The 26,525-nt window shown below is 38.7% G+C and overlaps 3 protein-coding genes across 4 annotated transcripts in view; 1 reads left to right on the top strand and 2 right to left on the bottom strand.

The window, feature by feature from the left end:
• Window positions 1–12,019, bottom strand: part of LOC144636016 (symplekin-like) — a 28,398-nt gene extending 16,379 nt beyond the window's left edge. Inside the window, exons 1-14 of the mRNA XM_078495153.1 lie at window positions 11,852–12,019; window positions 11,415–11,477; window positions 9,434–9,487; window positions 8,960–9,033; window positions 6,663–6,789; window positions 6,047–6,097; window positions 4,628–4,683; window positions 4,077–4,140; window positions 3,464–3,615; window positions 2,730–2,827; window positions 2,459–2,517; window positions 1,851–1,887; window positions 1,516–1,574; window positions 1,347–1,387 (exon numbers count right to left, since the gene is read on the bottom strand). Coding sequence (XP_078351279.1) covers window positions 1,347–1,387; window positions 1,516–1,574; window positions 1,851–1,887; window positions 2,459–2,517; window positions 2,730–2,827; window positions 3,464–3,615; window positions 4,077–4,140; window positions 4,628–4,683; window positions 6,047–6,097; window positions 6,663–6,789; window positions 8,960–9,033; window positions 9,434–9,487; window positions 11,415–11,477; window positions 11,852–11,974 — 1,058 coding nt within the window. The 5' untranslated portion in view covers window positions 11,975–12,019. The remainder of the gene's footprint in view (window positions 1–1,346; window positions 1,388–1,515; window positions 1,575–1,850; window positions 1,888–2,458; window positions 2,518–2,729; window positions 2,828–3,463; window positions 3,616–4,076; window positions 4,141–4,627; window positions 4,684–6,046; window positions 6,098–6,662; window positions 6,790–8,959; window positions 9,034–9,433; window positions 9,488–11,414; window positions 11,478–11,851) is intronic.
• A 30-nt stretch (window positions 12,020–12,049) lies between these two features.
• Window positions 12,050–14,836, top strand: LOC144636077 (ADP-ribosylation factor-like protein 2). The gene is made up of 5 exons (XM_078495221.1): window positions 12,050–12,185; window positions 12,307–12,417; window positions 12,815–12,977; window positions 13,227–13,307; window positions 14,204–14,836. Exons 1-5 carry the CDS (start codon window positions 12,121–12,123, stop codon window positions 14,336–14,338), a joined length of 555 nt encoding a protein of 184 aa, XP_078351347.1. The 5' UTR covers window positions 12,050–12,120; the 3' UTR covers window positions 14,339–14,836.
• A 1,719-nt stretch (window positions 14,837–16,555) lies between these two features.
• LOC144634789 (uncharacterized) lies at window positions 16,556–25,511 on the bottom strand. Of its 2 annotated transcripts, none has more exons than XM_078493825.1 (5): window positions 25,135–25,511; window positions 20,138–20,592; window positions 19,213–19,449; window positions 17,924–18,202; window positions 16,556–16,932 (listed from the first exon to the last, which is right to left on the bottom strand). In XM_078493825.1, the coding sequence occupies exons 2-5, from the start codon at window positions 20,558–20,560 to the stop codon at window positions 16,567–16,569; spliced, it is 1,305 nt and encodes a 434-aa protein (XP_078349951.1). In that variant the 5' UTR covers window positions 20,561–20,592; window positions 25,135–25,511; the 3' UTR covers window positions 16,556–16,566. The 2 variants fall into 2 exon arrangements, with proteins under 2 accessions (XP_078349951.1, XP_078349952.1); XM_078493826.1 differs by lacking the exon at window positions 25,135–25,511 and adding an exon at window positions 20,686–21,282.
• Between the last annotated feature and the right edge of the window lie 1,014 nt (window positions 25,512–26,525).

The following is a 26,525-nucleotide window of genomic DNA, read 5'->3' as shown; positions in this document are numbered from 1 at the left end:
ATAGATCTCTGCACGGTGTCGTCATCAGTACGAGAATTTTGGGGGGGAAATTTAAAAATCTCTTTTTGTATGGGAAGAACCAGGCATAACTAATCGATGACATCAATGACATCAATGAAATCATTGAGTAATCAATAGGTAATCGATAGGTAATCAGTTGATTAGTCATTGATTATTGCCGATGATCAATGAGTAATCGATGACTAATCGATAGGCCACAAAATTTTTGGTCATCGATTAGTCATCGATTGCATTGATTACTCATCGATATCATCTCGTGGTTGAAAACCGGAACTTGTAAAAGTATTAAATACTCAAGCTTGTACAACGCCATAACGTCTAGTAATATCATGTTTACACGTGAAAAAAGCAGCACAGAAAGTATTAAAAAAAGTGCTTGCAGCTGTTCCGGTGCATAATGTAACTGCTTATGACGGATGTCTCCCTAAGCCGAAGCAGTTTTACTTTGCTGACAAACATCCACCGAACAAAAGCTATAACCACGTAGTTGTTTCTTGTCTGAGTACTTGTTAGTTTCATTTTCAGACTGGTTGGTTTTGCTGTACAGTTGTTTTGTTACTAAATAAAGAGTTGGGTAAAGTGTACCCTTATTTGAGCTTTTGTGAAGGCGTAATTTCGTCAACAAGAATGCTAGTAATAAAGCAAAATAGGACTATAAAAAAATCACAGACGAAAAAATGGTACAAGAAAGCAAGGATTGTGTCTTTTGTGTGCAGTATAATAGTCGATAAGTAATCGATGGGTCATCGATGAGTAATCAATAACATCAATAGGTAATCAATTACATCAATGAGTAATCGATGTCATCGATGAGTAATCGATAGGCCACAAAATGTTTGGGCTTCGATTACTCATCGATTACTCATTGATCATCGCCAATAATCAATGACTAATCAACTGATTACTCATCGATTACTCATTGATTACCAATTGATGTCATTGATCATCGATTAGTTATGCCTGGGAAGAAACAAGTGTTCAAAGTGGTTGGGCATTTGACAAAAGATATGCTGAATTTACCAATACAATGTAACTGAGTCCAGGGATGTAGCTACGAAAACACTAAGCCGGCTTATCAACAAACCCAGCAAGCTTTCTGGCCTTAGCAGCTCTAAAATTTTTACCCAAGTCTTTGTTTTCATGTGAAATTTCAGCTGGATTTAAGTTCTATTTCAGCCGGTTAAATTAGCCGGCAGCCGGCCCTTTGCGACATCCCTGTTAGTCTAAAGAAATTATTTTACTAAAACTTTCAATTACATTACAACAAGCGCTGTGACATGTTCACAAATCATGCAGAAATCCTATTTGTAGAATATCCCACTAACCGTTTCTTTTCTGCGCTGACTTTTGGCATGTTCTTTTGCAGCTGTGGAATTCAAGGAAAAAAATACACTAAGCTGGATAATGACAAGCAATACCTGCCTACACACACACAGTAATACAACTGGTTCAAAAGTTTTAATGACATAACTGGCAGGATTAAAAGATACCAACCTCAGCTTGTGAAGCCCCAAGATCTGTTAAAAGTGTTGTGATCTGGGGAAGAAACTCAACTGAAAAGAAATGACGACAAAGCAAATTATATTAGTATTGAGAATTGAAATAATGTTAGGATTAACTGCTGCCGTAAAAAGAGAATCTGCCTAATGCTAGTTCTGGGACCCTTTTGCACCACATGATTTTGCGAGAGGAAATTATCTAGATTACTCTTGATTAAAACTTGTCAAACAACTTTATTTTGCGAGGGCCTTTGATGGTACGATCAATTTATCTACCAGGCACAATAAATTTTTTAATTTTAAATGACTGTACCGTCATGGATTTCTTACCTGATGATGGATGTTTGAGCAAACTCATCAGATGAAGCTAAAGGGAGACAAAAAAGCAAAGAGGTTTTAACAACACAAATCAAAAAGAATTTCTGTTTTAGAGCGCTGCATGATGCACCATTGCCACTAGATAAATTTTGATTAATTTTCGAAAAGGTTTTGACATGTTTTGACAACTCTTTTGACTAATGGCTTTCATTTGAACTAGCCAATGAGAGTTTAGGAACTGCTAGAGGTAGAGTTGTCAAAATCTACTCAACCTGCCTTAATTACTTCTTTCTCTTTCGTCAAAAAGATGTCAAAAACTGACGATAAACTTTGCCAAGTGGCAATGCTATGGCACACAGGGCTGTAAGAGTGATTTTAAAAAGCTTTTGATTTTGAGGCCCTATTCCCTACAAGGAGCACAATGGCAACACTAAGGATGAAAATAGCTGGTACAATATTCTAGCTATTGAAAATTCCTTGTGAGGTTCACAAAATTCATTTGCCAACAGTAAAAGATGGCTTAACGTTCTACCACTTAAAAGGTTATCAGAATAGCTATAAGATTTAATAAGAAAACTTTGCCTCATGTTAACTGTTGCTTTTCTGAGTTCAACAATCACCTTGAGATTTTTCCTCACACTGCTGACTTGAGATTTGCTCAGAGATGTGGGAAGATTTGCTGTAGATCAACATTAAAAAATATTAATATCCTTAAAAAACACTAGGTGACTCTAGGATAACACACGACTGCACAATACATGCAGGCATTAATACTGGTAAAAATGTATCTCAATTTAAGACACTGGACACTTCATGCCATTTAACAGAAACTTGAAACACCTACAGTGTAAGTACAAGTTTCAAATCAAAGTTGAAGGATCATACACTTACCGTGAAGAGACTCAAATGCTTGAACAACGATTGCCATGAAGGCTGGTCTTTGACGAGCTATAGCTGACAGAGATCCAAGGGAGGCCATCAGGTTCACACTAGTAATAAACACAAAAATCTAGATTTGGTTCACACTGTGCACGCAGGAGGTGAGGTGGCCAGGGTCACTGCATTGAGTTTTTGGGCAAGACTCGTTACTCTCATAGTGCTTCTCAACTTAACCCAGGTGTTTAATTGGGTATCAGGGAATTTAATACTGGTAACCCTGCCATGGACTAGCATCCCATCCAGCAGAGGGGAGTACAAACACCCTCCCCCCTAGTTGCTTAATAACCAGGATAAGCTCTGGCCTGATGGGCCTCTAGGCCTGAATGCAGGGGTCATCCTGCATCCTTACATTGTACATACACAGGCTAGGATAGATGTTTCGAAGTCTAATAGTCAAGAAACAGGACTATTGAATTCTGGCACATGATAAAAATTAGGCTTCCAATTCACATGTATGCATTTATCAAAACCTAGCATGACAGCTCTTTCAGAGGTGGACATCTGTCCAAGGTGGTTGCCCATCCCAAGCAGACATCTGCCATAAGTGGACACCTGTTGCAGGCAGACAGACACCTCTCTCAGATAGGTATGCACCTGGAGTGAGTGTACAATGTACACCGTTTATTTCCATATGAACAGTAGTTGAACATAATATTTACATGTACATGTAATTTGTCACAACTAACCTGGAGATGGTATGAGAGGCAATAAGAGTAAGCAAAGATTCCAGAGTAGATCCACCTTCTTCTCTTAGCTCTGTCATCTTGACTAAAGGATGATTTCTAGGGACTATTTCCAGTGAAATGTCTGCCTCACCTTTCTTCAATGACTCAGAATCCTGTAATAAAATATTAAAAATTATTAACATTAGGATAATAAATTGAAATAAGTACAGGGCTGCAAATAATTTTTTTCACTTAAAAGTACATATGTCCTACTAAGACATTATAATCTTGGTCAGATAAAACAAAATTGTGGTCGGATAGATATTTTTTTATTGTTGCCATAAAATGATTTATGGTCAAAAAAATTTACCGGACATTATGTGTGACCACACTTGGGATTTTGTCGGATATGAGCAAATTTTGGTCGGCCAATGTTCGATGGCCGACTGTTATTTGCAGCCCTGTTAGTGTGTCAAATGAATGTAAGTTTGAGCACAGGTGCACTTGCCCAGCAGGGCCAAGTGGTTTTGGTAATTCAGTTAAAACAAACTAGAGCCAGCTAAAAATGGAAAACTATCAAATGTAGTTTAAAAGAGATTCAAAACTGCAGCAAACACTGAGAAAGAAAACCTACCTGAGTTTTGAGTGACTGGACAAGAACAAGCATCTCCATAAACTTTATAGCATGCGTTCTAATTCTGAAGGCAATTAATTTTTTTTAAAAAATTAGTTATTGTTCATAAAACATCAACCCCGAGGGGGCAGTGGCACAGAATTACTCTTGGGCATATACCATCTTAATATTTCAAAGGGGAGCTAAATAGAGAGGGGGATAGGCCTACTAGAGACAGGGAGCTTATTTCAAGTCATATCAGTTGAGATGTACATATAAAAGGAATGAAAATTATTAGCAACAATCACTAAATGTGGTGGATAAAAACCTTTAAAAGTGTAAAGTTGACTTGTTTCCTTGTTCATAAATGGTCATGATTTGCCATTTATGAAGGGGGATGGGGTGGCAGGCTTATAAAATAAAGTGGGGGGGGGGGTAGTAGAGAGCCTGAGGGGGAGCTTAATAAGACTTGTATGGATGGCAACCACCCGACTGTTCATGCAAATTCCTAACTGTGTGCCTCATTAGTTACACATGTACAAATGCTCCAAGATGCACAAAGGTGTTCTTACCCGTCATTGTCAGACTCCAGCATATCTATGATCTGTTCTTTAATCTGGATAAGTTGCTGCAAGGAACAAACACTTATAAGATTAAAAAAAGTTTAGGTATTGATAGGGCAATGAAAAATTACTAAATTCAATGGTTACACCTGTCACCATACGTTTCAAGTACCCTAAATGTAGTCAGACTTGATCAGAACCCCCTGATTTGATGTCTCGCCTCCCACTTTCACTATTTTATCACATTCTTGTGATTTATTACAAAAATAAAGACAACATCTGAAAACTATGGGGAAAATTGCTTATCCTTCGTATTTCTTTGTGACGTGTGAAACATAACATTTCTGTGTGATAAAAGTTAAGTCAGACCTTATCTTAGACCTTACAGAATAACTCAGAAATATTTATGATCCCAAAATTCAGAAAATGACACTTGAGAGAACCAAACTTTGCAAAATTTCCCAGAAGAAAATGCCCCGGACTCCCCTAGTTGCTTGCTGATGCTTAAATACTACTCCTTATTTTCCATCTGATGGGGTTGGAATCTCTGTGTAACTTGTAAAGCATGTTCATTAATGCTTCAGAAAGTTCTTTTGTCGAAGCGATAAAAGAATTAGATAAACTTCGGTAATTTCTTGACATTCTCTGTCTTTGCTATTCTTTGAACGCACGATTTTGGAGTTAAAATATTAAAAAATAATATTTTTGTTTACTGCTATAAATTTCGCTGAAATCTCAGCCTCGTCAGGCATGTTCCGCCATCTTGGATTCTAGATGTTTTGGTACTCAGTGTATGATACACCAAGTGTCTTGGACAGTCCACCGACTTCATGTAAGGCCTCACACAGAGTGCCACATCATAATTCTCCTTCGTCAAGCACTACTCTAGGGAGTTTTTCATAAGACTCTAGGGAGTTTTACATATTTACAGAGTAGTGCTTGACGAAGGAGAATTATGATGTGGCACTCTGTGTGAGGCCTTACATGAAGTCGGTGGACTGTCCAAGACACTTGGTGTATCATACACTGAGTACCAAAACATCTAGAATCCAAGATGGCGGAACATGCCTGACGAGGCTGAGATTTCAGCGAAATTTATAGCAGTAAACAAAGATATTTTTAATATTTTAACTCCAAAATCGTGCGTTCAAAGAATAGCAAAGACAGAGAATGTCAAGAAATTACCGAAGTTCATGTTCATTAAATTGAATATACAGTAGAACCCCGGTAACTCGAACTCGGATAACTCAAACAACCCCGCTAACTCGAACAAACTTCCATTTCCTTTGGATTTGAACCCACCTTTCAGTCTTATTCAATCGACCCCGATAACTCGAAACCCCGCTAACTCGAACTGTTTTTCGTTTCGCTTCAGAGTTCGAGTTACCGGGGTTCTACTGTAATAATAAGTTCTTGACTGACTCTTACCTCCCACACATGTTCCAGCTCTTCAGATATTGCCTTTTGCTTGCAGATATACTAACAATGAATAGTAAAAGGATATATTTACCCATACATAGATGTACAGTACCGTTCAAATGTAAGTTGACAGTCCCTCGAGCCTCGACCCTTAAGCCTCGAGACTTGATTCTTGAAACTCAAGAATTCTCAAGACTCGGTACTCAAGACTCGATCCTCAAGACTTGAAATTTGAGTGACTCAAACAAACTTCAAGACGTGAAAATTGAGTCTCAAGGATTGAGTTCAAACTGTCAACTTACATTTGAGTGGTATTGTATATGGTCATTACAATATTATTATTATTATACTGCAATGATGTACAGGGAGGCACTTGGCCTAATGGTAAGTGCTCAGGGTGGTGAGTCATTCAATGCGAGCCTTGCAAGAACTTCTACCCAACCTGTACATGTATCTTGCCAAGGAACACAAACCCAGCCACTGTAGGCCGGAACCTTTTAAAGGCTAGGCAACACACCAAACATTCAGCCTCTGTGCCTTGTAGCTCTTCTGAACTTTACTTTTATCACTGAATGTGTGCGCATTAATGGTCCAATGCAAGTTAAATACTAAGAAGTCCACCAACCTGTAGAGCATATTTGTACAGTTGTGTAACACACAACATGACTCGCTTTTGTACAGCAACATTTTCATCATTCAGCATAAACGCCAGAGTGCCTTGCACTTTACTCAGCAACTCAATGTCCTTTTTGCTGTAAGTTTGTAAGGAAAGTAGAATATATTGCTTGTCAGACCAATTAAGATAGTCCATTTGTAAGAATTGTAAGAGCATGGTGGCTAATGTCAGTGTTGTACATGTAGCTTGGGGCATCTATATAAGCAGACTTATTTATTTATAATTCATTTTCCTACTCTCCTTTGGTTGGACTGCTTATTTATTACATTGTACATGGCTAGCTCTGCAAGAGGCCATGAAGAAATAAATCTTGTACAGTAATCAGCTACAGTGTACATGGTTAGGCGAGAGACAGGGCTATCTTGTCTGCTCTTATTATACACTCTTACTAACAGGCCTTCTGACAGGGTGCGCGGGTGCGGGACCGCACAATTCGGTCAAAGCCGCACAATCCCGCACAATTTCTGAAAATCCGCGAAATCCCGCACAATATGGAAAGATTTTGTTAAAAATCTAATTAAATCGGTATTCCCATTGATTGACGAGATTTAAAGAAGCTTTTAAGGCTTTATTTAGGCTATTTACCTCGCAAAACAATCGAGAAATCCGCCGCTTTCGGCGACTGAACAGCTCGAGCGGATATAAAAACAACAAGGTGTCTACATAGCTCGGTGGCGGTCTGGGCACTAGTCTCTCGTCTCAGTCTAATCTTATTTTTCATTGGCGAATTGCGGCATTATTGTTTTGCAAATGACGAATCAGATACTCTGTTAAACAGCACCACATGGCTTTGTGATTCAAAGTGAAAAAAATATATTCCTTTGCCATTGATCGCCGCCCAATCACAGAGGGTTGACATATTATTTACGTGAGTTATAGATCGATAAAAAGAACACAGTCAGATCAGATCTTTGCATTCCGTGACCAACTTCGAGTGTTTGGCAAAAATGTAGTGAACGCAAAAATTTTCTTGTCGGCGCGATAGCTTTTGAAGATAACGCAGTGTGTCGCCGTGTTTCCTTTGTGTTGCCATATGTTGTTTCCTTCCAAAACAAAATATCGCTTTTCCGCTCTCTAACGTGTTTGTTTCCTCGCTCAGTTTTAAATATATACATATACATATGAACCGATAGCAAAGACGAAACACCGAAGAAATTTACCACCGCACTGACATGTCTGCCAATTTGTCGGAACTTGATATTTTCGCAAAGGCAAACGGACTGATTTGCAGGGGTGGTGAATGGTCCTTCAAAAACTGCGTGTCTCGCGAAATTTTAGCCAAATTTCAGGGGTCTCGTCGTCTCAAATTTTTGTTTGACGCCTTCTCGCAGTCTCGATTTCTTTTGCAAGGCTAAAAAGGTCTCGGGCTCACAGAAAAGATATCAGTCTCGCCGTCTCGCAAAGTCTCGCATTTACCATTCGACACCCCTATTTACGAAAAACAAAACAAAAGCGCTGCAACTTTGGGCGACAGAAAATCATTAACTTCTCGTCAAGAAACTCCTGTTTCTTTTTGTTATTCAAGTGAAGGACGTTTTATTCAGGAAATACAAATTTCACGCTCTTATTTCTAAGTTTAAAATAAAAATGTTATCTAATTAAATTAAGCCGCACGCAATTGAATTTGCATTTGTCTCAGTGTTGTGGTTTTTGCAGCAATTTCAGGCATGACGAGTTTTAAACCTTAACGAGAAAATATTCGCTCTACATATCAAAGAAAGTACAAAAATGTTGGGATTTTTCATAAAGTAACTTGTTATGATCGAAAACATTTTATTTCGAGGCAGAATTATGCCCAGGAATTACGGTTTTGAATAAACTTAATCGATCGTGTCACGCAACATGATTTTGTTGATACAAACTTTGGCCAAAATTGTAGCTAAATGGAAATTTGGTTTATGTTTAATAAGCAAGCTAAGAGGACATTAGTTGCACTTTTCATTGAACCAGAATTTCCTCCATGTCAGGTTTTTTCTGGTGATCGAATATTTGTTATTTTACACGATTGCGCAATCCCGCACAATTCCCGCACAATCGCTGTTTTTTACCGCACAATTTGCCTCCCAAAACCCGCACAATTTTCTTTTTTTTCCCGCACCCTGTCAGAAGGCCTGTACTAACAATGAATGGTCCTGAGAAACACAGTTTCTTGATATTTCATTAAGTTGAAATCATACTTTGGGAAAAAAACATAACTTGTTTTCTAAGGGAAAAATACATTTATCCAAGTATCTGACTGTGCTTACCAAGCTTCCTCAATAAATCCAACCACAAATCTACGCACATCTGCTGATCTGTCTTGCTGAAACACTAGGATTTCCTGTGTAAAAGGAAAAAAAATATTGTTAAATGCAGTTCTTCTAATTTTTTTTAATAATCATTAAATATTTAATTTCCATTACCGGTAAGTACATGTAAGTCAAAGTTTCTTTGTGGTCTTAAGGGTTCTTATTATAAGGCGCGACCCAGGTATAAAAGTACCAAGGATACTCGAGTCAATACCTGGCTTCTTTTAAACTGAACATAAAGAAATTTGCTTCATTGCATTTTTTTCTGCCTGCCTACTTTCCCTTTGGTGCCTTCCTACTTCAAAACTTAGTGAAACCCCTGGGTCTTTGATTGAATACAAGAAAAAAATATTATTTTTAATTTCATTTGTACATAGATTAGAATGTTACGAAAGTTGTCAAATATACATGTGAAGCATGGTTCATACTCACATCCAAAAAGTTATCCAGAAGTGTGGGGTCTTTATTGACAATAAACTCTTGTACCTGTAAGTAAGTATGTTTGGTAATTTACTTTGCCATTACAATTATGAAAAAAGGTATGGCAAAAGCTACAGGGCTCACCCTTGTAATTGTGGTTTGTTACAAGCAGGATCATTGTATAAAATATAATGAACAATACTGAAAATACCTGAATGGGTTCATTCACAACTTTTTATAGATAAGCATTTTATGTATACAGTCGAATCCCGATAACTCGAACCTTCAAGGGAAATCGAAAAAGGTTCGAGATATCAGGAGTTCGAGTTATCGAGGGTAAAATTAGTAAGAAAATGGCCTGAAGGGGAATCGAAAAAGGTTCGAGTTAGCGGGAGTTCGAGTTACTGAGGGTTCGAGTTATCGGGATTCAACTGTAGTTATTACCGGTATGTGACTTTCTGTACTGAGGTCACAAAAAAAATTGAGGGTTTGCAATCTAAGAAAAAAATTATTGTAAATCTAAGGTTACAATGTATTTACATGGATATTCTTTCTTAGCCACACATAAAATAAATACCGGTTACTCAAGATGGTTATGGTCTGTGTGAAGGACCACATACATGTACAGTGCTTAGTGTTAATATAAAGAACAGACCACAGGCAGACCACCCTGTGTGTTCGTGGTTACTAATTGTTGACATAAGGTCATGTTGAAATCAATGGCGCGTATAGAAGATATATAGAGAAACATTACGTCGGCTTTGATTTACTACAAAATATAAAGTTTACTCTAAATGATTCAATAAAAGTTAAGATGAAATGCTGAATGTGTCGTGTGTCGTGTTTTTTTGCCGCCCCGAGCCCTTTAAGACGTTATTTTTGCGAGATCATTTAGCGACCGGTAGAAGAGAGAGAAGAAGAGAGAACAAGGCAGGCAGCTTTACTGCCGGCGGTCGCGACCTTGTCTAATTCAAGCTGGAACTGACGCTAAACCATCAAAATTCTCGCCTTGAAAACACCGGCATCCGATCGACTAGATATTTCTCTGCCCTTGTGCCGAATTAGAGCTTCACACTTCCAATATTTTTCGAGAAAAGCGATCCCGAAGTCTCAAAAGTAGCTTTCTCCATATGATCAGTGCAAAATTCAAAATCAAAGGAATTTGAAACATGCAAATAACAAAAGAAAATTTGACACATCTGTCAAACATCAAACGAACGCCCTTTGATGTTTGCGTTGCGTTTGATGTTTGCGTTTGATGTTTGACAGATGTGTCAAATTTTCTTTTGTTATTTGCATGTTTCAAATTCCTTTGATTTTGAATTTTGCACTGATCATATGGAGAAAGCTACTTTTGAGACTTCGGGATCGCTTTTCTCGAAAAATATTGGAAGTGTGAAGCTCTAATTCGGCACAAGGGCAGAGAAATATCTAGTCGATCGGATGCCGGTGTTTTCAAGGCGAGAATTTTGATGGTTTAGCGTCAGTTCCAGCTTGAATTAGACAAGGTCGCGACCGCCGGCAGTAAAGCTGCCTGCCTTGTTCTCTCTTCTCTCTCTCTTCTACCGGTCGCTAAATGATCTCGCAAAAATAACGTCTTGAAGGGCTCGGGGCGGCAAAAAAACACGACACACGACACATTCAGCATTTCATCTTAACTTTTATTGAATCATTTAGAGTAAACTTTATATTTTGTAGTAAATCAAAGCCGACGTAATGTTTCTCTATATATCTTCTATACGCGCCATTGATTTCAACATGACCTTATGTCAACAATTAGTAACCACGAACACACAGGGTGGTCTGCCTGTGAACAGACTGAGTACATTTCTTCAAGAAAAGCAATCTATTCTGCATTCTCTTGCCGGATGATTTTTTCCCTAAAATATTGCAGATTGATCTTTATACCAAAAATTATTAGAACAGTGTTATATTAATAGCAACAAACATCTTTACATGTGTGTAAAACAGTAAATGCTGCTGCAACTCATACCTGTTTCAGACAGTTTAATTTGTTTTCCTTTTCTAGCTGGGCTTGATTAAGTAAATCAATGACCTAAAAGAAAACAATAACAATGTTTCCTAAATCAGATCAGACAATTAAAATCAATTATAATAAGCTTAATGCTGACAAATGCCAAACATGTCAACTTCAGCTGTGTTCAAGACAATCTAATCATTTACTTCTTTTGAGGAGACTGTAGGGAGTCTAAGGCTCCAAGTGAAATAAATATTCGAACGAGAAGACAAGCTTCTTCTAAAAAACAAAAACCGTTTACTACATGCGTAGATGCGCATGACGTGAAAGAAACAAACAGCAGAACTGAATTCTGTAGTTGCTCTGTTTTAATTTTCTTGACTGCAGAGCTTAACTTTACATTATAAAAGCATGAAATCTGAGGCTGTACGCATTTTAAATGGACCACAAACCTTTTCGGAAGTGGAGTCTTCAGCAGAATATTCTCCTGATGCCACAAGTGTGTCTGTGTCATCGTTATGGAAGAACTGAGAAGCTACCGAGAGTCGAACACGAGTTCGACCGTCGGCCGCCATCTTGATATCTGAGCCCTTGTGGTACTTGGTCTGCGGTAATAGAGACGCGAAATAGACGTTGTGTAAAGTGACTGAAAAAAGAAAATGGCGACGAGTTGACAGTTTGATTACAAATTCGTTTTATTCAACGAAATACGGTCGACGATATGGGGCTGTTAACAATTTTAAAGAAGATGAAGCAAAAGGAGAAAGAGATGAGGATTTTGATGTTGTATCCTTTTTAATGTAGTTTAAATATGTTTTCAAAGTGAAAGGTTCTTGTTGGAAGTTGAAAGGTGTGATAATGCTCAATCAAAGATACAATTTAATTAAACCTTAACAACGTTTCACAGAGGTCTTGATAACGCTGGGAAAACAACCATTTTGAAGAAGTTTAATGGAGAAGATATCAATACAATAGAACCTACGTTAGGATTTAACATCAAAACACTCGAACACAGAGAGTAAGAGAATATAAAAAATCAATCCACATGTGCATTCAATTTGTGCATATTATTTTATTTGTAACCAGTGTTGTAACTTAAGATTTAAAAAATGATATTTTAATCAACTCTTAAAAATGTTTTAAAAATATTGCCTGTTTGACTCTGTCTGTCTGTCTGTCTGTCTTTCTGTCTGTCTGTCTCTTTTGAACCATGCCTCGGATCTGTAATTTACAGCCCTAAGTGAAAGGACTAGCTTCCTTGCCCCTTTCATATGGGAGTTCCCTTCCAACTCTGGAAGATTTTTCCACCTCTCTTCTGTATATTATATTTTGATATTGAAAGAGGAAATTATGTGCTGATGACTCTTGGATCATTTAATCAATGATATCTCAACTTTGTATAAAACCTCCCACAGGTTTAAGCTAAATATCTGGGATGTTGGGGGACAAAAGTCTCTTCGTTCATATTGGAGAAATTACTTTGAAAGCACAGATGGCTTGATATGGGTGGTGGACAGTGCTGACAGGCGGAGACTTGGAGACTGCAAGGAGGAACTGAAAGGACTCCTTATAGAAGAGGTTAGTAAAAAAGTTAAACAAACTTAATGTAATTTACAATGAACAATGGCCAAAGGTGACAATTGCGGGCTACGGAATCCAAGATGGACACCTCCTCTAAGGCAGAGAGATACATTTTAGAACTACTGCAGAGTTGACTGTAATTTCTATTAAATTAAATTTTACAGAATTCCATGGATATAGGTGAAATGTTTAAGTGGGCACTGATAAATTGTAAGGGTAACCTGTTTTTTTCTTTTCTGTATCTAGAGACTTGCAGGTGCTACATTGTTAGTATTTGCAAACAAGCAGGATCTTCCTGGTGCATTGTCTGCTGAAGAAATTAGAGATGTAAGTAAATTAGAGATGTAACATGTAAGTTTCCAAACCTGATCATTTTGCTGTTTGAGTAGAGAGGAAAGAGAGCTGTATCATTGTGACCCTTTACAAACATTGCAGACCTATCATATGCATTATAGGCATTCAATGTGTGCAGAGAGCTGTGCAGCTGTGGCCCTTTACATCCATTTCAAACCTATCATATGCTGGTAATATTTAAACAATAGAGTGTTTCTGTCGAGGAACTATCGGCTGATAGTTGCCCCATGGAAATTTTGATGTTCTTAAAACAAATATTAGCCCGAGAAGCGAAGCTTCCAGGGTTAATATGCTAGTTTTAAGAACATCAAATTTCCAAGGGGCAACTATGATGACAGACCGATAGTTCCGAGACAGAAACACTCTATTGTTTTAAATGTTCACCACTAAATTTTCTTCCGCGCGCCCATTCAAAAACGAGCGTCGTGGATTACTTTTCAGGATAAAAAACTCAATTGAAAGCTGAAATTTAACAAACGAAACAAAACCAGACAAGAAACCCACTTAATGCAGTTTTTTTTGTTGGTTTTTTTTGTCTGCAGGCATGCTTGTTTACAGAAAATTTCACGGGCGGGTACTATCCATCCGGGCATTTTTCTTCGGCGGGCACTATGGGCTGATAGCGCCCTCCGTGGAATGAACACGGTCACGCGGTCAATTTAAACCAATCAGAATCGGAGAAAATTTAGTGGTGACCTATAAAATTTGCTATTTTTACTGAGTGTGCATAAATAAAAGTTTGATAATTCATTGACTGATTGATTGATTGATTGATTGACAAGGTTGGCCCAAGAGGTGTGACCAAAAATTCCTATTGTTTAGACTTACAAGGTAGTATTTTCACATATACTGTTTTTTTTTTTTGACAGGCTCTTGATCTGGAATCTATCAAGACCCATCACTGGAACATTCAGTGGTGCAGTGCAGTAACTGGAGAAAAGCTATTGGACGGTATAGACTGGATCATCTCTGATATTGCGTCAAGAATATTTACTATGGACTGACAATCAACATGTTGTAGTTTATAATTTATCACAGCTATTCGTCGCCTGACTGTATAGACATCTCTTTCATCATGTGCTCAATTTTGCACTGCCCAAGTGAAATGCAGAGCTTGAAAAAAGAAGGAAAAAAAAGAATTTTAGCGCTTGAATTTTGCTTGCCCAGGGCAGTTGTATGCTTGTCTTAGTTTTCATTTTTTACGATTTAGTTAGCAGATGACTTGTCTGGGCCTTGCTCATTGGGCAAGAAAGAATTAACACTTACTTGCCCACCAGGAAAATCTAATTGATGACAATGGCAGTAATATTGATAACAGTAACGATAATAATTTTGATGGTTGTGGTTGTGGTGGTGGTGATGATGATGATTGAGAACTTTCAAAAAAGGAATCTAAAATTGACAATTTTATTCTACAAGAAAAGACTGGCACCCTAGGGGCAGGCTAGGGAACTGGGTGCAAGGAGCTATAATGCCAAGAAGCATTGGGATGCTACTAATAATATAATTTATTATACATTGTAGTCACTAGCTGTCTTCTCACTGGCTAAGAGCCTACAGCTAATTCTGGGAATCCGCACAACCTACAGATTAGTAAATAATCTGCTAGCAGATTATTCACTAATCTGTAGGTTGCGCACGCAATGCATGATGTGTCAGGCATCTGGCGGCAAAGGAAATTCATAATCGTCGATTTGCTTTTTCAACCAAGAAATAATCTGACCGAAGTTGGAAAAATTGCTGGACAATAAAGTCTCAGAAAACACAAAACGACTAACAAAAGTTGGGAAGGAACTATTCCACGAAATACTTTGAGGAAAAGGCATTCAGAATTTAAAAGCAGGGTGACAAGCAGGAATGAGCACAAGTTTTGAAACAGGTTGAAATCGTTTGTCATTATTTTCTTTACCAAAAAAAAACAATGTATAATAAAACAATGATTAGATTCGGTTTTTTGTGATATCTGGAATAATCAAGGTCGAGGTAAGTGTTATCAGCCTCAGCCTTTGGCTTCGGCTTATAACACTTAAGTCGACCTTGATTATTCCGGATATCACAAAAACCTCATCCAATAATTGTTTAAAAGCTACTCAAAACTATTGGAACAGCTGGATTCAGTTCCCGTAGCCTTGATATAATATACTTACAGAATTGCGCATACAGTAGAGTGAACTCCCTCCCCTTAAACTCCTTAGCTACATAACTTGTGATGGTATTTATTAGTGCTGAAATGTGTTAAATAAATGTGTATCATGGAAGATTATTTTTTACACAAATTGTGCTTACTTGTTTGCTTTATTGAAACAACTTTTATTCAAAACATTTATTTACAAAACATGGAACTCATTACAAAAGCATCCAAACCATTTCAGTGTAAAAGAGTCATCGAAAATACTAGAATTGCGTATATGAAACACACATTAAATATTAAATTTTACAATGTGTCTTTTTTAGCATTTATTTAATATATTAAACATGATAAATTAAACTCTGTGAATGTATTTGTGTTTTTACTTTTTGTTTACAAGTCTGGCCCCGGTTTTACAAAGGATGCGCTAACTCCGTGTGGATAGCATTATCCATCCTTTGAACATCCGGGGCCTATTCTATTTACATATTCATGAAGCAATTTTTATACAAAAGACGGTAGTACTTGCTATTCTTAATAGCCGTTGTTTATGTACACGTATTTACACGTATTGAGCGCTTTTTTGTATCGACTTCCCTAGATGATTTGGGTTTTTGTATGCCAAGCTCAGTGGTTGTGTCAAAGAACTCAAGCAACGTTTTTATACCAATTAATACAGAAGTGCTGTTTTTTTTTTCTTTAACTCAACTAGGAGCAAAGGCCAAAAGTGACCAAAAGTTTGTCTAAGCATGTTCCCGGTGCTTAGCATTTAGTTCATTTTTTGACTGTACAGTATCATAAATATATACATTCGATAATGTAACGAGCTTGCGAGCTTCTTTGTACGAAACGTTTCATTATAAAACCTCTTGTGTCAGGAAATAGGACTTTTCGAATTTGAAGATTTCCGGGTGGGGGGAAGTTATGGATGTACCTCCAAGGGAGTAAATAAGCAGTTAAGCTACCGAGGGTTTTTTCATGGCATCCCTGTTTGTTTTTATATGAGCCCCCACCCTTGTTATGCCGATTTCCGTTTTTTTTTAGATCCCTGGTAATTAGTTCTTCTTATCTTCTGAGCCGTTGAACGCTAGTTATAGTCCTAAGCTAAAGCAATTTGGACAGCATACAAATTGCGATTGCACTGAAATAGTTTAAACAACCTGGCAACCGACTGCCACTGTTTGTTTTCGTTCTTATTCTGTTGAACTTGATTCCATGATCGCCCGATGAACTTTTAACTATAACCTTTCCGCCATGCCTGGGCACTATTCTTGTTATAGTGCAGTTATCCGCCGCGCAGTGTTGCTCGCATAACTCAGCGTTAACCGGACAGGCCAGTATGCATCCCCCGGCCGTGCAGTTCTGTCGGCATTGTAGTCCGTTGCATTCCATGGAGCAGTTCCCAGAGTCACAGAGCTGTGTACACGATGGTGAGTGACACGTTCCTTGACAACCTCCTTCAGAACATTGCTGCGAAGAGAAAACACGTGTTATGCGTTAAGGCTGGGGTATACCCTTCTGGTTTTTAACAGTATCCTTAACCCTTTGACTCCCAAATTTTCCCCCCAAAACGCGTTTTTTAGCCGCTAAACTGAAATTTGGAGCTATGGTCTTGAATTTACCTCAACTTTGCCAAAGAAGCACTTTTTTACAATATGTCAATTTGGTGCATGCGCATAAGCCAAAATTTGGACCAATTACAGGTGTACTGGCCTGTTTAAGTAACGATTTTGCACCAAAAATGGATTGCGTTTTTCTTTGATTAGCTCTTTAACCGATATTCAAAATGAACAGTCCTGTACAAAGGTCGATCCAAGCTCTGTCAGATTCTTATCACGAAACTCCACTGACGTGCCAATTAATGGCGTCACAAGTGAATCAATGACTGCACCTCCAAATAGCGCCCAAATGCGCGTTTAGGAGTGAAAGGGTTAAGAGCACATTGGCGGATCTAGAGGAGGGGCCTCAAGACAAAAATAAAACAAGGCCCGGCTTCCTCTAGCTCTACCCCATTTCGAACAAGAAAGTACCAGTGCCCGTCTTCACCTAGTACGTCTAGATTACATGAGATTTGACATTTGCAGGCGTGATGTTCTATCAGTTGCAGAGGAATGAGGGGAATCGAGGCAAGCCAAAAGTACATCAAGAGAGCGGGGAATTTCTACAGCGAAAGAAGAGGCGAAGGACGTTGAATAATAAAAAGTCAAACGCTTCACCCTTCCCACCCTTTCAATGTTATGTTGATGCTCTGAAATTGACTGACAACATTGATAAGCGGGCAAAAGGGATCGGGAACTTTTATTGTGTCGAAAGGAAATGACGCCCTTCACCAAGAGTATCTCAATTCTTTTCTAAAAAATGGTTGTAGTTCCAAGTCGTATTGCTGCAACTCCAGACAAGGAAAGAAACTTGTACAACCTGATATCAATTAATGTCAAACTCGAAAAAACTTGCAGCAAACCTGTTCACAATTTTCCGTAGCATGGCAAGTCATGTTACAGCTGTGACCTTCAGTGCAGCGTTGGAGGCAATCGCTGGACTTGCACGTCTGCTGACAGTTGCCATCGATGGAGCAAGACTGAACACATCTCTCGCCAGTTGTGCACTGTTGATTGCAGTTACCCTTGCAGTTCTGGTAACACCTGAAGTCTGTTGTACAGTTTTGTTGACAGCTTCCACCGTTGCAGTATTGGTAGCCCTGTTCTTTAGCTCGGATTATCATCTTCTTGCCTCCACCCAGCTATAGGACAAAGACAAAGCGGGTCTGATATCAATTATTATCATATACCGACTGTGCGGTCCAATTGACACACCCGGGGGGTACTCCCTATAATGGCCTATACGGGGAGGCTCCGCCCGAAAGGGGTACCTTTTTCAGGCTTCAGGTATATAAAAGGGTAGGGATTTCACAAGTTTAGGTATACGAAAGGGTATGGAAATCTGTCATTTAGGTTATTGAAAGGGCCTTTAATTAAAATATTTCGAACAGATGCAATTTATGGCTGTATTATTTCAATTTATTAAGCGCTACTTGAAAATGACAAGAAAACGTCATGTTTTTAGTCTGTACCATGAATGACTTTCAGGTATATGAAAGGGGTACCTTTTTTCATTAGAAGGTATACGAAAGTGGTACAATTTCTGGCAAAATGGTATATGAAAGGGTAAGGGGTAAGAGCGCGGGGCGGAGCCTCCCTGTACAAAACTTTTTTGGGTACCGCCCCCGGGTTGACACAGTGCTGTAGAAAGGAATACTTGGGCTTCGAGCTAACGTGTTTAGCGCTGACTGGTTTGACATAGCTTCACTGATATTCATTTAGCGCGTGCAGTTCAGAACATTATTTTTTTAAAGGGATTTTCACACATTTCCAACCCAATTCAAGCTTAATAAAGATGTTACGATATAATACTTACTGACCGATAAAGGGTGAGCCGCGGGGCGAAATGTTTAGCTCTCTATCATTTTGCACAGTCCTTGCTGCGCTCGGTCCGAACGCCATGCACTCGAGCCAAATTAATATGTCGCCTCCGGCACCCTCACTTGGTCTATAACCTCATGGTATCCTTGAAACTTTTACGGTGTTCGTGAAAAAAAGAGAGGTGTGGAAGGGCCAAATTTGGTCCAACGTAGGTTCCAAAAGCGAAGGGAATCAATTAAAATGGGATTCAGTTCTTCCAAATTTGGCAAACATATATGAATCTCAGTTTAAGACAGCTATAAAAACGTGATACCTCTTGAACTTATCTTACCTGTCTGCAGGATTTTTCTTTACTGTGGCAGTCTAACAATGGACAGGCGCTGAAAAATGGCGAGCAGTTCTGTTCGCAGTCTTTTTTAGTTCTGCATTTCATCTGACATTCCCCACTATCACAGAATTGTCGACAGTCATCTGTGACACACCTCATTGGACAGTTTCCCTTGTCGCAGTTCTGGCGACATGACCGCTTGGCTTTGCAGAGCGCTCGGCAACTACCTTCCCAGCAAGACTAGCAAGATAAGCATATAAGTGTCAGTGTGTATATAAGTAAAAGTGGTTGCTTGGTGACCTTAAAATTCAATCATTCTTACATAATACTTGTTCTGGCTTAATTGCGGCGCAGGTACAAAACCGCCAAGCTAGAGACCTAACTGTATTCAACCAAAAAAAGAATATGAAATAATTTTTTTTTTAATGCCACGCGTGCTTGCCCCCACGAGTGTTAGTTTGTACATGTGACCATTGCCTGCGAAGGGCCCATTTAATTGAAAGTCTTTATCTTGGATTTGATGAAAAATGTGAAAACTTACGCTTTAAAGAAAAGGAAGACGTTTTCATAAGAGCCATCTTGACTATTTTGGTATTATTTTTGGCCGAAAATCTGCAGCGTTTATCTTTCTGGAAGAAGAGAGTGCGAGGGGGAGGGGGTGGGTGGTATTATGAGAGGTACTTTGTTTTTCTTTTGGGAGGGGTGGCAGGGGGGTTGGTATAATCATTGATATGGCAATCATTGATCTGTTTATGTTGGGACTCAGAGGGCAGTGGAGCGAACGCAAAAGTGGTCCCCTCTCATTACTCTTTTCTAGTTCACACCTAGTTGTACCCTTTCCTCCCAAAAGGTACTCCGCTTATTTTAATACTTGATTCCCTAAAAATGTTTCTGTAATAGTTTTCTACCGGCGATCCTATCACTTTACCTGTTGGCAGTGTTCTCCAGTAGGGCATTTCAGGAAGCACCATCCTTCATTGCACGACTGCTTACAGTGAGACGTCGCTCTACAGCTCAAGTTACACGCTCCTACGTCACACACCTGTGTACAGTTAGCGGTTTTGCAACGCATTGAGCCGCAGTCCAGCGGCGTTTCACAGGCCTGGTGGCACGTTTCCTTGGAAACACACTTCATATCACAATAGCCGTCCTCACACATTTGATCGCACGATTTCAGCGACGGGTTGCCGCGCGTGCACAACATTTTGCAATCTTTGTCACACGTCTGCCTGCATAGGCCAGCTTTTAAAGATCCTTCGCAGCGGCTGACTACCATTTTGGTCTTCACTGGTGTCATCGCAAACACGAACAGTAACGATGCATTGAGAAGGCATTCAGACAACCGTACCATGCTGTTTGCTTAAGTGACACTTAGTTGCTTTCCTGAAACAAGAAGGATAATGACGTCAAATACACCTCTCGCTTTCCATTATCACGAAAGAGGTCGACAAAACAAAAATAAGTACATTTGGTTACCCTCGTTAGCTGATTTAGCACAAGTACTAATGGGGCCGAGTATTCAAACATTAGAAAAGAATATTACAAATGAAAGTCAAACATAACAAGGTTAAAAGTCCCCATTGCCAGGGGGCGAACCAGTTGGCTATTTATACAAGCGTGGCCAAGGAGTTGTACACAGGTCTACCATGAAACAACCCCTGTTAGTTGTCAGAATAGGACTTCAACCTGGGACCTCCGGATTTCAAGTCCGTCACCCTAACCATTCGGCTACGCTGCCTCCTTAAAAAAATTGAAAGACAAGAAGACAACAATAACCAAACATCTCACAGCGACATAACGAGGTTCTTGCATCGGTACGAATCTGCGCCAGTGCTAACCATCTGCTATTAGTCTATTTTCTCCCTTACTGAAAGAGCGGCACTTAGCTTCTTGGATAGTAAGACAGCCGACTGAAGAGTAATGTACTTCTGTATACATGTGATTTGTTTTAGCTGTCAGTCACTTCCAACAATTTTGTCGGTTCGATCAGAACAGCGAAAATGCCCGATGATAAAGCATGCGCAGGGAAAACGAATAGCAACTTGAAAAACAGCGAAGGCACTGATGATGTAGTCTACTTAAAACACCACCCGGGAAGAAAAATAAAAACGTCTTTCAGTAGCTTTCAGTTCACGCTAATATAACAAGACACTGAAGAACCGTTTTTCGTTTAAAAAAATGATTTGTACTTACCCACTTCCACACCAAATTAAAACCAGTCACAAAAATTGCTTTAAAAGTTATTTGCGCGCGACGGGAACACTTGTTTATAGCAAGACTTGAAAAAACAATTTGGTTCCAAGAATTGCGAGAATATGTACTGACTTATGATGCAAAAATGTGCTCGCTGTCAACGGAAATTATCGTGTTCGAGATTCGTTAATAAATTCTTGGTTGGTTAATCCTTCCTGACCCTAGCTCAAAACATGCTTTATTTTACTAAGAGGACGTAAAAAGTAACATGAGTGGGCAGAATTTTAGGAGAACAAGGTGTAAAAACTCGAAACTCGAGTCGTAGGCGAGAGTGTCAACACTGAGTGGTATTGAGTACTTCTAAAATTTCACGAGTGCTTTTATAGTTCTATGGTTACAAGGAAAGAAAGTTTGCAAGTTTGGTCTCGACGCAATCAAACCAATTTTCTATGGTTCTATAGTGTGTTACGAGCTGTAGTTGTTAATGGTCTTATTAAACCGTTTTCAAGTTGTTTATTAAACCGATTCCTTGGTGTTTAGTAGCTGTTTGAGTGAAGAAAGTAAATGTACGTTTGAGGATTTGTGGTCTAATGCACTCGTATTTCGCTATCGCACCATTAATAGCTTTCTAGGCCTCGGGGAGGCATTAAAACAAGGAAATCATCTTTTGTCTGTCGAATAAAGCCAAATGTTTTTGATAAATAAAAGCGCGCGCGTTTTGCAATCTTATGTATTATGCTAAAAACCCTTCGGTTACATTCATGACTCAAGTAAGAAAAAAGTTATGTTGCCTACAAACTGTCCAAAACATCAAAAAATACATTTCTTCCAAACGTTTTACGAAGCAAACAGAATTGCAAGCAATAATTTTAAAAGTACTTCCAGGATCGTGTTGTTATAAATATTCAATTTCAATTTTCATGTGTCATGCCTATTCTTTGTGTTTTTTTTTCCGGGTTCCCTCAACAAACGCAACTTAATTGAACGAGTAGGCCAGCTGTTTCTTGTTGTTTGCGGCTCGTGGTTTAGGTAATTTGTTTATAGTCATATTTTGTCGGTAATTCTTACACTGACACACCCCGCACATGGGCGGAGAAATGTTTTTCAAACGTTTCATCGAAATGCGTGTCTACCTAGTAACAAAATTAAACTCACGTATCGAACCCTCCCTTGCTTTTGCTGAGCGTATCAAATTTTGGCTTTAGTTTAAAACGTGGGCGAGAATAAATATTATGCGATGACAAGCGAAAACTCTTTCAAGTGTGGGTGCACGTACTGTAGTTAGTCGAAGTAGTTATAATTATATTATAGTCCAACACTAAATTTTTGCATTTTTTCTTCATGTGCGTTACTTTAATTTTCTGCTGAGTGCTTACTGCATGTTCATGTGGAAATCTGATGGAATAAAATTACGACTCACTATCCGCTAACCCGTGAGGTAATATCGGTTATTTAGTTAAGGGAAACAAAGTGCGCAAATAGAATGACATTTTCCTAATCATCTGTATGATTGCTTCAATCTATGTTATGATTTATATTTATACAAGTTGGGGACTAACCAATGCGAGTGTACGACGAATATTGTATCTTTCTCAATTCACTACCTAGCATAGATTCGCCATCTTTCTTTATTTATCATCATACAGTACGCTATCGACATTGCTGATCCTAGCAACCGAGTATGCAAAACGCATATCACACAAGAACCTAGTGAATGGCCTTGCTTGCCTGCCCACCATTAAACTTTCCGCAGCTTAGTGGATAGAGCGCCCGGTGTTTGGGAGGTCGTGGGTTCGACTCCAGTCGGGGACTCAGATTTTTCCTTTGACACACGCTTGTGACATGGTAAACATTATCACTTTTCACAATGCGAGTTCGTTGGGCCGGGGTAACTTCCCATGGACCTACTAACACTTCAAAGACTGTTTCGGTGTATTTTATAACAAGCCGCAGTATAACTAAATTATGTATGCTGCGGTTTCTCTTCTCAGAAACAATATGCTTTTTGCGCTTGAGTATATTCTACCTCATGGCTCTTAATCGTTATGTTTTTTCTCTATTGTTTTCGCCGCCAATATCAAGCATATGCAATCGTACCATTCTCCCACTTACCGACAATTATCACGTGATATTGGTTAAGTATGTCGACTTTTGACGACTTATTTACCGTTCGGATGTGCTAATTCGAAATCGGAAATTTAACAACACTATTGACGATAAGCAAACTAGGAATACAATACAGTCTATTTTTTTTGATGATGCAATGATGTTGTTGAGTCATCAGAGGCGGTTTTGAACACGAGATAAATGGCGCGCTTTGCTTATTTGTAAATATTGCGAAATCAGTAGACGCACAGTTATGGAGAGTGATACATGATTTGGCTGGCGAAATGGGGCGAAATTTGAAACACTTTTTGGTCTCTTTGGTCTTTCACATATACGCTTCTAAAAACTTAAAATCTCTTTTCGAAATATAATTTTAAATTAGAGCAAACATTAAAAGAAACGTCTAAAAATCAGCCGAGTAAAGAGAGAAAAAAGTGTTTTGATCTTGAGTTTATACGTTTACAGTTCAAACAGTATTTTGAATTTTCTTCACTCTTCTTGCACTTGCCGGTAACTCCAAGCTATTCACTGGCACACTCATTTCAGTGTTTCCTTGAGGGCTTGAGGTAATCAGTCGTATATAATAAACTGTATTAGACGTGCTTGGTGGAAAACAAAGTCTTATATGGACATGACCGAATAGTTTAGATAGTCGATAAGCGCTATTCCTAATAGCTGACTGATGACGCTTTACGATTATTTTAAAATGTTGAGAATGACATTGAACGTGACAAACCTCACCAACACTGTCTCAGAAAATCTCGTTACCTGAGAGGCCGGTTCAAACAAATTTGTTTGCTGCGATTCGGAGAGTGCAAATTTACTTTACAAACCCAACCTCGCCGTGTCGAGGTTTTACCATACCGCTCTTACTGACTTAATTTTGCGCCAAGAATCGTCTGCCGTTTTTGTTTGCAGCCAAAAAGAGTAAATTATACCTTGTTGCTATAATAGCGATTGTACCTTTTATCTCATGTCACATTAAAGACACGTCCATTCAGGTAGAAAAATATTAAAAGAACAATCGGTAAACTGTCATTCATGTGTCCCCTGGCGATGTCCTTTAGCCTCATTTTCTTGTCCTCTGTTCCATAAACTAGTGTAATTAACGTGTAAATTCGTTTATCGGATTTACATTTACCTTGCTTACCCCTAGTGCGGGCCGCAATCTCCTCATTACGAATTGAAACTGTCAGTACAAAATCGCGAAATTTTTTCAGTACCTTCGTGCTTTCTTTTCTTGTTGAAGAATCTCCTTTGTAGTTGTCTGCTCAGACAATTGAAAGTTGCATGACAGCATGGTCATTTTTGCTTTTTTCTATCGCTGCGTTTAATATAAACAACAGCTAGAACATCAGTGATACAACACGTGGATGTACTCCAGAAGTTATTGAAGCGTTTCAATGTTTATATTTTTGCTTTTGTTTCTGCGATATAAGCGCGTGGACTTGAACACTAGAAATACGTTTACGACTTCTTGTTGTAAACAAAAATACCCAAGGCGAGGATCACGCGCGCTCTCAAAAGGTTAATAACGTTTTGTAAAAAGTTAATTATAACCGACGCATCAATAAAATTCAAAAATGGCTAAAACATTATCCAAGGAAACCTCAGTTGTATACATACCTTAATCACATGGCGGTAGGAAAAGTGCTTCGCCTTGGTCGTCGATGAATCTTGTGTCGTCTTTGAGTGCTCGGTCTTGTGTGGGATGATGGCACGAAATATTCATTCTTGTTTTCTCTCGGGGGCTGCAATTATCTCATATCTAACGATATCATTACAACACCTGCTTGCTGTGAAATCCATGGTAACGTGTATTGATTGATGTAAAGTCTTTGAGAACCTTTTGAGTCTAATGAATTGCCTGCTAAATTTTTTGTTTCACTATTCATTATGCTTTCAAAACGAGCGTGTAATTTGTTCTGAAGGGATTTGTGCCATATTCAGACAGCCCTTACAAATCAATCCCGAAAGCAATGCATATGCTATGAGAGCCTAGGTATTATGATATCTAATACGATAAAAGGGGGACGCAAAAGTGTAAACGAATATGAAAAATAAAATCGCGGAATTAATTTTGTAACAACTTGTAGCATTTACCCAAGGGTTTATGCTTTTAATACTGCTAAACCAGAGCAACGAAGTAAAATAGCTCCGACTTCCTAAATAAATAGAGTAAGTTGAATGTCGAGTCTTGCGTCATTTGGAACAGGTGGTCGGTAATTGTTGCGAAAGCTTTTATCATGGTAATTAATGACTGCACAGTCCATCACAGAGGTCATTAATTAAGTCAGATAGAACGACAGATTTAAAGATATCTATCTTGGAAACGAGCTAAAAGGATCCAAAATCCGTGCAACTTAGTTTCATTGACGTTATTGCAAACAAATTAACTACTTTTATGACTAATAAATAAAAGTTACCGGTAATAAAAATAAACACATAATTTCGTCTTTACTTAATTCGTAGTCAGCATTTAAGACTCCGCGCGCTCAAGATTGGCGTTGTATTAGTTCTTTTTGTAGTCTTAAGGCTGGTTCTCATATGATCGCCCCGATCGTCTCTGTCGCGTCTGTCGTTTGCAAAGTCTGAGGTGATTGGAGCAAGCAAACGTTTTGAAGCGACAGGCCGACAGAAGCGACAGAGACGATCGGGACGATCATATGAGAACCAGGCTTAAGACTCCGCGCGCTCAAGATTGGCGTTGTATTAGTTCTTTTTGTAGTCTTAGTGTGTCACAAGAATTAAGACAATCATTCGAACTTTTAGTCAATTGCACCAACGTCTAAGAACTTAAAACTTATAGAAATGTAGCACTAAAATTCAAAACAACTGTAGCGCACCTATAATATTTGTAAACATGTAGTTGAGAAAGAATAATTTTTATTTGCAGCCTCGGCCACGCGTGCAAGGTTAGGATCGTGTATTGAAATTTAGATATGGTTTCTTTTTTATGCGATGTCATCCTGTATTGTTGCAGATAACTGTTGAAATGGAACCTCGCGACCAAACCC

This window comes from Oculina patagonica, chromosome 13 (genome assembly GCF_052425735.1).
Source record: "Oculina patagonica isolate OP01 chromosome 13, crgOcupat, whole genome shotgun sequence".
Classification (NCBI taxonomy): domain Eukaryota; kingdom Metazoa; phylum Cnidaria; class Anthozoa; order Scleractinia; family Oculinidae; genus Oculina; species Oculina patagonica.
The sequence above is the reverse complement of the archived record's forward strand: the minus strand, read 5'-3'. Positions and strand labels throughout refer to the sequence as shown.